General features: G+C 49.5%; 1 protein-coding gene across 1 annotated transcript in view; it reads left to right on the top strand.

The window, feature by feature from the left end:
• Positions 1–1,812: 1,812 nt before the first annotated feature.
• The window catches only part of TPO (thyroid peroxidase), a gene marked incomplete at both ends in the record, with an annotated part of 36,041 nt that continues 22,627 nt past the window's right edge, over positions 1,813–15,226 (top strand). The window contains 4 exons of the mRNA XM_079720742.1: positions 1,813–1,906; positions 7,385–7,469; positions 11,525–11,694; positions 14,126–14,258. Coding sequence (XP_079576868.1) covers positions 1,813–1,906; positions 7,385–7,469; positions 11,525–11,694; positions 14,126–14,258 — 482 coding nt within the window. The remainder of the gene's footprint in view (positions 1,907–7,384; positions 7,470–11,524; positions 11,695–14,125; positions 14,259–15,226) is intronic.

Here is a 15,226-nt window from a genome sequence, read left to right as displayed (position 1 = left end):
TCTGCGTCTCTCCCCCGGTTCCCCTCCTTCCCTGGCTTCCCCAGAGTCAGAAGCGGGATCTCCACGGCTTCAGGCCACAACTCAGCCTGCCGGGGCCCTGGCTCTGCTTCCTGTCTGCTCCCAGGGAGTCAAGTCACCAAGTCCCTGCTTTGCTGTGAAGGGGCCTTGGAGTCTCGCCCTTCCTCTCACTGTCTCAGCCTGTTCCCACCATTTCAAGGAGAAATTACCATAACTGTTGACGATTCCCCACCTGCTTTTCTAACTCACTTACTGTGTTACTTTCAGACGGATCTTTCCTATGCTAATCATGACATTCTAATGCTTCAAATATGCCCTGATGTCCCGATGCCTTGCATACGTGTTAGCATCGAACCTCAGCTTTCCTGGAGGGAGCATCCTTGAATAAGGCACCAAGAGAGGGAAAAAGAGCAGGAAGAAGAGGAAGATGATTTCATGTAGAAGAAACCCAAGACTCAGACGGGAAGTGGAGAGGTGCAGAGACCCCACACTCTGTACAGACCAGAAGACGTGCCTCACCCCCTCTCAGAGACGGGATGCGGGGCATCGGCAGGGCTCCTCACGCTGCCTCTGAAGAGGAACGTGCTCTTTTTCATAAGGTGTTTAGCTCAGAGAAGCAAGAGAGAGGACAGTGCGAGCGTCACGAGGGGCCAGTTTTACTTGGTTTCTTCTTTCCCGACACTTACGCATTCTTTCCCTTTCTTCCTCATTCCAGGGCCAGAGGCTCAACCTCACATGGACCCAGGTGAGGCCACACCTGGCCAGCACACGGCCTTCTGTGCAAACACAAAGGTAAACGTCCAACCAACCCAGGAATGGGAGCCGGTCCAGCCTGGTGATGTGGGCGGGGAGTGGAGCCTGGAGCCTCTTTATAGGCAGGAGGCCAGGCCCTGGGCAGCTGGGCATGTCCAGGGTCACCTGTCCTGCACACCTACCTCTTGGCTGAGCGGAGGAGAGGGTCTGGCTGTGAAACTTTTTGGCTTTCCTTTTTCTGAGAGAAATCCATCACTAAAACTTGTAAAGCAGTTCAAGGGAGGCTGTTATGTGGGCTCAGGACACATCTGGGAGGCTGACTGAGCAGAGCCGTGGGGCTGACGACTGTTAGGTTTCCTGCGACCTCAGTGCAGAGAGCGCGGCCGGCAGGTGCGGCCAGGTCGGTTCACAGGTCAGCAGGCCCTGACACGTGCTCCACTCAGGATGCCCTGTCAGCCCCACCCCGTTTAACAAAATTCGTGGCACCAAAATAGCAGCAGAACATCCGAGGCTAGGAAAAGAAAAATTGGGAAAATAGAAATGATTGATTTGGAATTTTTGCTTTGTCTTAACGGCTCCATAATTCTGAAATCAGTTTATAAGCAGGGAAAAGAATGTTGTAGGAAATCCCACATGCATTTAGAAATTTTATATACCTCTTTTCTAAAAGCTAAATTCCCTGTATTATTCAATTTTTAAAATTCTACAGAGATGTGTTATGGGAAATAGATTTGTTTTATTCCCTGTGATTATTCCCAGAAGTTTTACAGCATTAGGCATCACCATGAATTAACACAGATTGTCACTGAGCTATTCTTCTGACAACAGCTGACCAAGAGGAGGGATCTCTTTTCAAATAGTTGGGCAGGTAAGGCCTGTCCACACCGCAGACATGTGGGTCAGAACCTCCCAGAGCTCAGACCCAAGCTTCTGAGAGCAGCCGCCTTGCAGGGACTAGTGCGTGGAGAGTCGTCGACAGGGACTCTAGCTGAGGAGTTGACCGTGACCTTGACCACCTGATGCTCTCAATTCCTCTTCAGGATGGGGGCTCGGGCCATCCTGGGCACCACGCTGGCTGTGGCCTGTGCCGGAGCTGTCTTCTCTTTCATCCTGAGACACAAGGACCTCTTTTGGGGTGAGTAACAATAAATTATGGTCTTCTGAAATCATAAAGTTATTGCTCCCAGCGACCAGAACAGGAAGCATCGTGGGTTCTCCAGAATCAGGTAAGACCTCTTCAGTGTTTCTTTCACTTTCCAAGAAAATAACAATAATTCTTGAGTTTAGAAGGATTAGAATACAATTCTTTCTGAAAAATAACTGATTTTCCTATGATTACACAATAGAAAATTTCCATGTTTACCTACTCATATGTTTGAAAAACAGTTCTTTGGGAGTAGTTGTTTGTTCCTGTATCACAAAGTCATTTTTCATTAAATCACTTCTGTGTTGTATTTTCTGGAATCAGGGTGCTACAATGTCAAATTCAGTTAAGAAATGTATAGCTGTGCTGTGGTTGAAATCATCACAGCTCAAACTCTGCTCTGTTTTGAAAAAAAAAGGAAAAAAAGGTCCCAAACACGGAGGAGGGATGTGACTGGAGCAGGGTGTCGGAGGGCATTTTGAGGATGCTCTCTGATCACCAGCCTCTGCAACACGGGCCCCCCGGGCAGGCTCACCCCTCTGGGCTCTTCAGAGCTGGACATTCTGCTCCCCTGGCCCCTCCCCCGAGCCCCGGGCCCCTTGATCGCCCTCCAGGCATGATGAGTCCACGCAGCCACGTCACCCCAGGGTGTCTCCTGCTGAGATCCACGGAGTCTCCAGTTTCACCGAACACGGAGGCCTCGGGGTCACGCGAACAGTTGCACCAAAGTCCTTTGCAGACCCATATGCTCCTTAAGAAAATGGCCTGGCCGTCGAGGCCGTGAGGAGGCTGGGGTAAGGCTCTGTCCCCACCCACTACTGACTGGGCCACTTTCTTGTCTGTAAAGTGGAGCAAACTGGAAGATTCTCCACCACAGTTCTATTTGTGAGTATCACTGAGATGCTCCGTCTAAAGTACTGAGTGCATCGTGCCTGGACAATACGAACTAGAAAAAAACAGAAACCAATTCCACCTAAAATATCCTCAAGCAGTGTGGTCCCCCCCTTCCCAGCCCAGTAAACCCATCTCAGCAAAGGGGTGCAGCAAATGCTTTGTGAATTAGTCGTTGCATTTCATATTTACTACGGTCCTGGTTCTACAAAACCATAGTGACAAAGGTGTCATGAGTAAGAGCCATTCAACAGGATATAAATATATCTGCACACTAGGGTTTTTAGTTATAGAAATCATATATTTTTTAAAAATTGGGAAAGGTATATCTACAACTTTGCTAGAGCAATTTTTTATTGTTTCCCCATCTCTAAGAGGTTTTTTTTCCCTCAAACTTTCAGTATATATATAAATAATGCACAGTATAGCATCTGATAAAAATGCTGCAATTTGGAGCCTAATTTATTGTTCATTAGAATATTCTGAAGCTGGCTAATTACTTGTTTACTTTGTAAATTAATTATTTAGAAAATATCCTTAGTCTTACAGTGTTTCACTTTCACAGCCTTTAATACAATGATTTTTTTTTCCCCAGTTGACAAGCCAATGGTCATTTTAAACAAAATAATTGCACACTGGTTAACTTTCTTATTTATTTATTTATTTATTTATTCATTTATAATTGAAGAATAGCTGATTTACAATATCGTGTTAGTTTCAGGTACAGCAAAGTGATTTAGTTATACATATACACTACTTTTTCAGATTCTTTCCCCTTACAGTTTATTACAAAATACTGAGTATAGTTCCCTGTGTTATATACAGTAGGTCTTTGTTGGTTATCTATTTTATATATAAAAGTGTCGAACTTTCTTTGAAACATAACTTTTATCAGTCATATTTCTCCGTAGCCAAAATTTCAATGACGATCTCACCAGACTTTTTGTCTGAGTTTGGGTTTATATCACTTGCGTTCACAGACTTTGTGACACGAGCTGTCGGATTGCTCCCTCTTGCCTGTTCAGAGCCAGCTGGGGGCACTGGGCATGAGGACCAGGTCCGGGCTGGACCACAGGCGTCCATCTCCACTTGCCAGTGGGGAGCCCCTTGGGGTGGGGTGTCTTCTCTGTGGGCTGCTCCTGCCCGTGGGGTCCAGTCACCCGTTCACAGCTTAGAAAGTAGAGGCCCCAAGGGTCTCAGAGATGGTGGAGCTGTGGCCATGCTCACTGTCACCTCCCAGGTCTGTGCGTGGAACCAACACACACGTTTGAATCTGGCTGATAAACACTCAGGAACAACTATCCTTAGGTGTCACATCAGTTTGTGAACTGCAGGCAGGTTTGCACAGAAGGAGTTCAAGTCCTCTCTCAAAAACTCCGAATAGAGCGTTTATCATGGAAACCACGTGAGTTCATCACCACACGGACTGGGGTTCGTTTCTCCTGTTTGTGCAAAGTCTAGATTTAAGTGCAATCGTCTGTGTGGCAAATGTTCCAACACGTCATAGCTGTTACAAGAGAATCAGATGCAAATGAACAAGAGGCAGCAGAGGCATTGCTGCAGATGGGGGATTTGGGAAGCCAGCCTGATGAGTGAATCTGTTTAACAAAGAAAGTTGGCAGACTTATTCCAGTTCATTGGGTTTCAGCAAACAGGTATCATTAAAGTCAGGACTAAACACAGAGCTCAGAGCAAAACCACATCCTCGGAGTTAGTCAAGAGTACAGCTCAGAGAGGAGGAGTCCAGCACTCTTGCCTTGTTTGTTTGTTTTTTTGTGGTATGTGGGCCTCTCATTGCTGTGGCCTCTCCTGCTGTGGAGCACAGGCTCCGGACGCACAGGCTCAGCGGCCATGGCTCATGGGCCCAGCCGCTCCACGGCATGTGGGGTCTTCCCGGACCGGGGCACGCACCCGTGTCCCCTGCATCGGCAGGCGGACTCTCAACCACTGCGCCACCAGGGAAGACTTTGCCTTGTTTTTTAGTAGTCACTCTCTGGAAATAAGTGACTTCCTTCTTTCTGGCCTGTAGTGTTTTGTTGCATAACGGCTTCCTGAATTCCAGCTCTTTCCATATGGGATGACCATGTACGAGGGGACCTTCTAGGGGCAGCACACCCCCGCTGGTGGTACCCACCTTCAGAAGGCTGATGTCTCCAGATCAGATGAATCAGGAAACTCCCTCGAATTTAGTTTTCAGATCTGAAAAGAAGAGGTTAGGTTGCAGATCTCCCAGTCTGTGATCCTACGGTCGGATGCTGCATCTCTGGACGCCACCCCGTGCCCCTGTGGTTGCTCAACAGCAGCTGAAGGAGGTGATTGAAGAGCCAGGAAGGGAGATGAGCCTGACACCCCACCCCACACGGTGAAGAGGAAACGAAACGGGTCACATCCGCCCGCTACCGGCAGAGACTGGAGACAATTCAAGATGAGAACTACAATTTTATGGGGAATTTTCAGCACAAAAATATATTTCTTATGCAATATCTGAAGAGATAATAATCTGCAAGCCTGTAACACTATCTTTAGGAACTCGGTAAACTATTTCATAGTAAGGAAGGATACTGGAGAATAAGTCAAATATGATCGATTACGCTTAAATGACAACATTAATATTGTCAAGAAAAGGAAGTATCTCTCTAGCAACTGTTAATTCCAAAGACACTGGTGACAGATACACATTTTTCTTTTTACTGAATCCGTTCTCAAATAACTGCCAAGTGCCTGCGAAGAGCCAGCAGTTGATCTCATTGCAGGAGACTTAAGAGGCGGGGGGGGTCAGTGCATTCGGCCAACGCAGGGCCAGGCTGACCTCAGAAACGAAAATGTGGATGGAGGGTTTGGACGGGAACGAAAGGAAATACATGAAGGTCACAGGGCCTTAAACCCCGAGATTTCGTGGGGCTCTCAGTCCTGAGAGCTGAGTGGAATCCCCTCCAGCCCCAGGGCAGGGGTCCCTGAAAAGGCCGGCCTCTCCTGCGGGTTCTGCAGCCCCAGGCTGGTGGCCCCTCTGGGGTCCCCCTGACTCCCCTGCTCTGCCCCCTTCCTGTGCCACAAGCCCGCCGTGTGCTTCAGACCCCACGGCAGGAACCCATGGCCGTGGTGGCCTGGACCTGGGTGAGCTGAGGCCGCTTCTGCCCCACATGCCCTCCACCAGCCCGGGGGTGGAGGAGCGGAGGGGACACAGAGAAAGGACCAGAGGGAGTCACGTTGTGGAGTGTGCGCTGATGGCTGGGGAAGGACACTGAGGGGCTGCAGGCGAAACCCGACCGTCCTTCAAGGTGCCTTTGTGGGTCCACTGGGGGCGGGACCCCACGCTGGGCTCCTGGATGCAGGATGGACTCTGACAAGGTCTCCGCCTCCCAGCAACCTGCCGTCTGAATCCCCTGAACTTTTCTTACAGTTTCGAGCCCCTTTACTTCTTCTTGCAACAAAATCTTCCGTTAAATTTTAGGACAAAATCTATCCGGTAACTTAATCCTCCTAAATTTGCTCAGGAATTTAATATATTTTCTGGAATACGCTATGCCTACGTAATTCTAAAGATACGGAAATTTACCATTTTAAAAATAGCTTTCTTTCTATTTAGATGTGTAACGTTCAAGAACATTCTGATATTCTATTTATTCTTAGAAATGAATGCATTTCCTCTGATGAAGTATTGATTATGCAACAGGTAATTTAGTAACAGAAGTTACTTGTGTGCGTTATTGGAAGGAGTCGCCTACTTTATAATATTCATTTGGAACCTCACATTTTAACCCCAAGATGGAATCTTAGATTATTGTATTAGTCCATTCAGGCTGCGATCACAGAACCATGGACTGGGGGGCTTATAAACAACAGACCTCTGCTTCTCTCAGTCTGGAGGCCGGAAGTCCCAGATCAAGGCTCCAGCACATTCAGATTCTGGTGAGGACCCTCCTCCTGGTTCACAGATGGGGTCTTCTCACTGCGTCCTTGCCTGGAGGAAGGGGCGGGAGCTCATGGGCCCCTCATACGAGGGCAGGCACCCCATCATGGGGGCTCCAGCCTCAGGACCTCATCACCTCCCAAAGCCCCTCCTCCTGACGCTGTTCCGTTGAGTGCTAGGAGGTCAACGTACGAATTCTGGGGAAACGGAAACATTCACACCACAGAACTTGTTAAACATGCCAGGCAGTAAAAACTAAAATAAAACATAAGGGTCTTTTCACTGCGAACTGCTGGTGTACTGGAGTAGTTTATCTTCTCTTAAATGCACAAGTTAAAATAGCCAACTATTATTATAAACTTTCTATACCACTGGTTTATGTAACTAAAACTCTCAGAAAAGAAGTTATTCAGAATCCCTGTAGGTGGCTCCGGCAAGTGAGAAGTAAGAATGGCCGGGCTGCCCGCGTAAGGATGGTGCTGGGTCCCTCCCCACCCCATCCCCAGGGTCTCTGCCAGCGAGGAACCAACACTCACTTAAGATGGGGAAACGGACCCAGGACCCCACGGAGGAGGGGCCCAGATGCCGCGTGGTTGTCACTACAACCAGTTGCACGTGGCGGGGAGTTTGCGAACTCTGTGTTTGATGGTGTGATGCTTCGTTCGTAGGAGAGACGGAGGAGTGTCGAGTCAGGGGCATCGTGGAGGCGAGCAAGCTGCTGGTGGACGAGGCCGTCTACTCCACGATGAGAAGGTACCGCCCCGGGGGTGGGAAGGAGGTGCGCCAGCTCCTGGGGCTTAGCGGATTTGCCCATCGTCTTCTTCAGAGTTTCCTCCACCTTACAGATTAGGGGCTGAGATTCACATGAGCTTATTCTCATTTCTGGGGTCACATGCAAACAACCGAGAGAACCCGTATTCAAATTCTCTCTCTAGGAAAACAGAGCAAAGGGCAGCGATGCAGCCAGGGTTCAATATATCCTGGTTCAAAAGACAGATGAGGGAGCCTGGCTCCTGCAGAACTGGCCTCAGAGCCAGGGGGCAGGAGAGGTCCAGACACACGGCCCCAGGGTCCGGGCTCTGGGACACAGCTGTAACCTTACCTAGGAATTAAATCTGCCCCCCATTTCCTTTTTTTTTTTTTTTTTTGTGGTACGCAGGCCTCTCACTGCCGTGGCCTCTCCCGTTGCGGAGCACAGGCTCCGGACGCGCAGGCTCAACGGCCATGGCTCACGGGCCCAGCCGCTCTGCGGCATGCGGGATCCTCCCGGACCGGGGCACGAACCCGTGTCCCCTGCATCGGCAGGCGGACTGTCAACCACTGCGCCACCAGGGAAGCCCCCCCCCACATTCCTTTTAAATCATTAAGAAACACCTTCATTTTAAATATAAAAGTGGCATCAATATTAAGAATATTATAGTCTCACATTAGATGTTTGTAAAGCAAACACAACAAACACACAAGAATCTAAAAAGCAGGTTTTATCTTCACAAGTGTGTTATTTTGCTGGAAGCTGACTAATAATTATTTAAGGTCTCGAGATACAAAATATCACAAGACAGAGGTTGGTTTACTTCAAATTTCTATTATTCCACCAGAAAAGGCCCTATTGTCCATATTGGCTGCAACTAAGTTTTGCTTATTTTATAAAAACTTGAATCAAAGGAGAAAGAAAGAAGAAATCTTCTCTTGAAGTCTGACTCTGTTAGTGTGTCCACGACTGTGATATCAACTATCCATGAAAAAGGGGAAGAGCTACTGACAACCCCCATGGAGAGAAGGCACTGAGCCTCCTCGGACCCCCCTGCAGCGAAGGGCTGCACCGTCCATGACCTGCTTTCTCCCGAGGGGGAACTGACCGTTTGCAAAGTCTGTGGCCTGGGGGCTTCGTTTCAAATGTAAATGTTGAAACAAAGGCTACTCGCTGACTGTGCTGCACAGTGGATTTTAGTAACAGCAGAAGAAAAACACTAGAAATCTGGAAATTAGGCTGTCCCCACTGAGACCTAGGGGTAAGACAGGAATAAAGACACAGACCCACTAGAGAATGGACTTGAAGACATGGGGAGGGGGAAGGGTAAGCTGTGACAAAGCGAAAGAGAGGCATGGACATATATACACTACCAAACGTAAGGTAGATAGATAGTGGGAAGCAGCCGCATAGCACAGGGAGATCAGCTTGGTGCTTTGTGACCGCCTGGAGGGGTGGGATAGGGAGGGTGGGAGGGAGACGCAAGAGGGAGGGGATATGGGAACAGATGTATATGTATAACTGATTCACTTTGTTATAAAGCAGAAACTAACACACCATTGTTAAGCAATTATACTCCAATAAAGATGTAAAAAAAAAAAAAAACAGGGAGCTGAGTTCCAGGCCAGCACAGGCCCTCCTGCTGCCCCGGGGCTCTGGCCACCACAGCCTGCGGAAGGGCCCGGGGGCTGGTGGGCGGTGGCCCAGGAAGATCCTGTCTGTTTTCTAATACACCAGCTCTCCTGAGAAGGGGCCCTGGCTGCCTCTCTCCAGACGGCTCTCCAAGGGTGTCTACACAGCGAACAGCCTTGGAAGACAGAGCTTTGTTCACTGTCTGACACGCGGTTAAGGACTCCTTCCGGTAAAGGCCAGGCTTCCTGTCCTCCCAGAAAGACCCGGCTTCCTCTGCAGGACCAGAGCCCATGGGCGCTGCCGCCATAACAGATCACCACAAACTCAGTGGCTACAACAACGTAATTTATTACCTTACCGTCCTGCGGGTTGAAGTCCAACACGTATCTCACGGGCCCAAAACCACGGTGTCAGCAGAACCGTGTTCCTCCTGGAACTTCAGGAACAAATCCGTTTCCTGCCTTTTCCACGTCCCAGAGGCCACCTGCATCCCTTGGCTCCCGGCCCCTTCCTCCATCTTGGAGCTGTCACATCCATCTCTCCGAGCTCCCTCCACTGTCACCTTCCCCTGCGGCTACCCGGGGTCCACCTGGATCATCCAGGACAAGATCCCCTTTTATGAGCAACTGAGTAGCAGCCTTGATTCCACCTGCAACTGAACTCCCTTTGCTGTAGAAACGAACAGGTTCACAGGCCTCAGAATCAGGACTGGAACGTCTTCGGGGGCCAATACCATGTCTACCGCAGCGTCCAGGGTGTGGAAACAGACGCCAACACGGGTGGGCAGCCCTGAGCAGCAGCCTCGTTTGTCTCTGAGCCTGGAGCCTGGGGTCTCTGAACCTGGTTCCCATGGGAGCTTGTGAGGAGAAGCTCTGGCCCTCACAGTTCCCGGCCTCACAGTACCCTTGGAAAACACGCTGGCAAATCCAACACGCTCCCACGTTAAGTTCTCTGTCGTGTACGTTTATACACACACTGGCTGGGGTCTAGCGTGCCGTGTGTGTAGGATCTTCAATTCTCAACGTGGTCTCCATCAGTCACAGGCTGTCACCCTGGTGCTCCGCCTTCCTCATCTGTAAAATGGGCCCGCCTAGCGTTGGTCTCCTGCGCTTTGATGAGCAATAACTGAAGATGTGGAGTAATCTGGGTCGGTACTCAGCCGGCACCTGCACGTCACCTCCACGTCACCTCCGTCAGTGGGCTCCGCACATTCCAGGTTGTTAGTAACAAGGGGAATGTGTGAAGGATCCACTTGCTCGGAGCTAGCAGAACGACTGAAGCACAGCTGGGCCATTTCCCCAAGACCTCAGGGCTGTGAACCAGAAACCTAAGGGCAGTGGTAGGGGGTGTCCTGCCCCCGAGCTCCGCCCCGACGGCTCTCAGGTTAGGCTTAGAGCTGGTTCTCACACGGGCTCCTGGGGCCTCGCTGGTGCAACCCTGCAGGGGCCACCAGGTGACGGCAGCTTCCTGCACAGGCCACCTGGGTCCTGCCCCTCCAGGGGTCCCCGGGCCCTGAGATGCTGGTGGGCAGGTGGGTCCCCTGTGGTGGGAGCTGCTGGAATGCCAAAGGCCGGGGACCCTCGTGAGAGGACAGAGGGAAGGGAGGGTGAGGGGCACCCGCGGCAGGACTTGCAGTTCTCGCCGCCAGCGGCTCCGTCACCTGCTCGGCTGTGCCGTGAGATGCGTGACTGGCAGCACGGACACAGCAGGGTCGCAGCCTCAGCACATCTTCTCTGGGACCAGGACAGGCTGCTTGCTGGCTCTCAGAGCCCCATCCATCAGCTGGAACCCTCACGTCTAACTGGGCTGTTTTTTCAAGTTTCAAAATCAATTTATTTATCCACAGTAATATTCTCAGTGAAACATTAATTAGCACTTAAAATATCCTTAAATAACACTAAAAATCAGTATTGCACAATAAGCTAGAAAAACGGTCAACATAAACAGTGAGACGACCTTATCTCAACAAAAATTTAAAGTATATTACAAAGTGACCAAGAAGAATGAATCAGCGGCAAACATACACAGATGAGCCATTGTCAAAAAGTGTTCTGAAACCAACTTAATTTAGTTTTCATGGCAATGTGTGGTAAATGTACAGGCAAAGTTAGCAAACCCAATGACTAACTGGACTTTGATGAGAAGGTTGATCTCACACAGCTGCTATGAGGATCAAATGACTTGGCTCTGCAAGTTTGTAAAAGACAAACATTGCTCGTTCTCTTCACCTTTCAACACTGGCAGACTGTCTACACTTGGGTCCCATCCCTTCACTAAATCCCGCGGGCCTTGTGGACGGGGTCCTTGAATCCCTACCTGCCTGTCGCCTGGCAGGTACTATGTAAAGGTGCGTGTGATTGATTAGTAAGTAATCACCAAACACCATAAAAGAATAATTGACTTTACATCTCCGCTTTGTGCCCAGAAACCTCCACAAAAGAGAAATCATTTCTCCGTCACAGCTTCTGTCTTTTTCCAAACTCCCTGAGCCCACCAGCCGCGCCGCGTCCCGGGCGGCGGACATCATGGAGGTGTCGGTGCAGGAGGCGAAGAGGAGGGCTCACCGAGGGTCTTCACCGTCCGGGCCGCCCACAGGTGAGCACCCGGGGGAGGGGGGGTCAGGGCCGGGCAGGGCTGTGCAGGGGCTGGGGGTCCCCACAGGGCGCGATGCCCACTCATTCACAGGACAAAGGAGCGGTTCTTTAAGAGGCTCAGGAGTTTGGTTTTGTTAGTCTGGGAAATCACTGCTTCTCTGCTATTCAGATCGGGTTTGGAGAAGCAGCTCGGTAATCTAAGTGTCCCGCTCTGTGGTATGAAATGATTGAGGGATACTTCCAAGGCCCCGACCGACCTGGTTAAAACCTGGGGGAAACTCACTTCTGTGGGACGCAGCGTGTTCCAGGGAGACGACGACAGCAGCCCCGCTTCTCCTGAGAAAACTGCCTCGGGGCCCTGCTCAGGCCTCTGGGAGCCAACGTGCTCCTCCCTAAGATGGGGCAGCCACACTGGCGGTCCACTCAGCTGGCCACAGGCAAACCAGCAAACACGAGGGGCGAGCTGCATCCCATCAAAGGCTCTGCTGATGTTAAGATACTGAGTGAAAGTGATTTCGATCATAGGCACATTTCTAAGTCCAATGATGAGGAATTAAAAAACAAGATTATTTTTAATGAACTTATGGAGACTTCTTTCAATGTGGTGCCATGAGCTACTTGGTCTCTGAGTTTTTCCTCCCAATTAGCTGTAGATTAGTTTAATACTGATTTACTTAGTTTTTAGAATAAGACAGACTCAGCTAAATCGGGATTAACCTGAATTCTCAGATACTAAACTTAGAAGTTAAGTTTAATCAACTTTATAGCAACCAAAGATCCATTTGAAATGTTTTTATTGAAGCAGTTGAAAACTGTCTCTAAGGACTGTTGGTCTGTGATCCTGTCTCGGTGCAGCTGGGACTCCGGTAGCGGTGACTGCAGTCAGCGGTCCTGCCGGCCTCGGGTTCACGGTGTAGTGTTGCAAGGCCATTGCCCAGGTCTGCGGGTGTATTCGGCTGATGGGTTTGGGCCAGGCTGTGGTGCAGAACTGAAGAACCCCTTAGTCTAGGATGTTTTCTATTATTTCCACTATCAGCATAGCCAATCTAGAAATTTCAGCATTAGTAAAAGTGGAAGGATCCAAATGTTTCCCCATCAGTTCGTCACCAAACAGCATCTACAATCAAATGTTGGCACCCCTCCCCTAGGGATGTTTCCTGACATTGGTTTTGTATTAACATAGCTATGATCATGGTTCTTTTTTTTTTAAATAAATTTATTTATTTATGGCTGCATTGGGTCTTCGTTGCTGCGCACAGGCTTTCTCTAGTTGCAGCGAGCAGGGACTACTCTTTGTTGCGGTGCGCGGGCTTCTCATTGTGGTGGCTTCTCTTGTTGTGAAGCACGGGCTCTAGGCACGCTGGCTTAGTAGTTGTGGCACGCAGGCTCAGTAGTTGTGGTTCACGGGCTCAGTTGCTCCGCGGCATGTGGGATCTTCCTGGACCAGGGCTCAAACCCATGTCCCCTGCATTGGCAGGTAGATTCTTAACCACTGCGCCACCAGGGAAGTCCCACTGTGGTTCTTCTCATGGACTTTGTCTGTTAGACTCTCGCATGTGCTTGAGCGTTTCCTGGTACGAAGCCTCACCTTGTTAAGGAATGTGTATTTCTCTATCGACTAAATAAAAATTGTCGTCTAAGCTTCATTTAACTGTCCACATACAGTCATTCCATAGAGGTTGTTCAGTGAACATTAATTAAGCTAGCTTTGTTTCTCTCTAGTTTGAAAATGGGATGTGTGTCTTCCAGTGTTTTTCTATCTTGATTTCAGTGGGATCTGGCCAGTTTTATGGCATTATCTTTGAAGATTTATACAAACCATCTTGGAGAGTAACCAGTGATTCCTTCTACCAACAGACAAGAAAGTGGTCCTTGCTTTGATTTGTCAAATAAACAGCAACAAAACTGGCAAAAAATAAGAGACTGTTTCCTGGGGCCCTAACCTAGAAAGATTTATGAGAAGGAACCAAACATCAACATGAAGGAAAAAAGAAGGGTTTTGTAGATGGACACATGGATACTGTTAGGAAACTTGACTGAGGTAGGGTTTGCGGGGAGGATAAAGGCCAGGTATTCACCGTCTTCTGAGGTCAGGGCGTGGGCCCCCAGCCTCAGCCGAGCAGCATGGCAAACGCTGGAGATTCCACAAGCGAGGCTGCGGATGCCTCTGAGAAGTGCTTACCTCTGGGGTCAGAGCTCTCAGAATTGCTTTTCTGAAAGATCGCAAAGCAAAAATAAATTTTAAACCCCACAGTCCGAGCAACGAGGACACTCAAGGGGGTTCAATGGCAGAGGATTGATTTCAAGGAGAAGGAAGGGCTTCCCGCAAAGAATGAGGAGGTTTCTGTGTGAATAACGATCACATTAGAACATTTACCCCGTCAGGTAGGTTATTACAATCGAGGGCTGAAGCTTTGGTGTTTGTTCCTTAGATGTTTTATCAGAAGATCTACTGAAAACGATTGCAAACCTGTCCGGATGCCAGCCCTACATGCTTCCCCCCAGATGTCCAAACACCTGCCTGGCAAACAAGTACAGGCTCATTACGGGTGCCTGCAACAACAGGTAATTCCTCAGTGCCCTTGGTCTCACCTGTAAATTGTATTTGAACATGACAGGTGCCATCAGGGCAGAGTCTCCATAGATTGTTTGAGGTTTCATTAAAGGAAGTGTACAATATTGACTCCATTATATTAAGAACTGGTCAAGCCTCTTCCTTACACCCATGTTTCCAATACTTCTGTGTGTATCTTTAATAAGACACAGATTTTAAAGGTCTTCAGCTCCCTGGCAGCCAGGTACCATTTTCACTAGCGATGCTAATCATAAACCTTCAGGGGTCCCTGAGGTCATCCCAACTTTCTTCCATTTCTTTTTCTGTGTATTTGCTGTCCACTCTCAGCCACCGACTCAGGCCGTCTCATACTCTGATCGCTCTTTCCAGAAGGTCAGTCCATTCGGGCAACCCCCAAACATTCCAGGTGACCCCAACCACCTCTGGGCCCCCGGCACCCCCAGGGCCCCATGTGCCGTGTTCTGGGGAAACTGTACTTGCAGGTGGATGTGGGGTCACGGACGGCAGGACCAGGGTCAGGGGTCTCCTCTGCCCATGGCGCCCCTCCCAGCTCCGCTCTCTGCTGTCAGCCCCACCGCCTGCCAAGGAGGGGGCAGCCAACGCCCCCTGCTGATGGGCTCTGGGGGACGCACCTTCCAGGGAGCTGTGGGTGGAGACCCAGTCCCTTTCTTTCCTTCCGTGATGTCGATTGAATCTTGTGTCACAGTATTTACAGCAACTAGATCCAAAGGACCAGCAGGGACTTCATACTTTTTTTCTGCCCCAAACATAGCATACCTGCTCAGAAAACTCAAGTGATACCACCTTGAAGCCTCGCTAACTGTTTTATAAATGAGACACACCCCAAGGTGGCCGATTCTCTCTGCAGGCTCAGACTTGCTAGTTCAAAACCTGCCCACACCAACCTCAAATGTTCACACATCCACTTGTTATAAAAATAGCCCCCAGAGCAGATTTT

Source organism: Hyperoodon ampullatus (genome assembly GCF_949752795.1).
Source record: "Hyperoodon ampullatus genome assembly, chromosome: 15".
NCBI classification, from domain to species: Eukaryota; Metazoa; Chordata; class Mammalia; order Artiodactyla; family Ziphiidae; genus Hyperoodon; species Hyperoodon ampullatus.
Note: the sequence above shows the minus strand (reverse complement) of the source record. Positions and strands in the feature narration are given on the sequence as shown.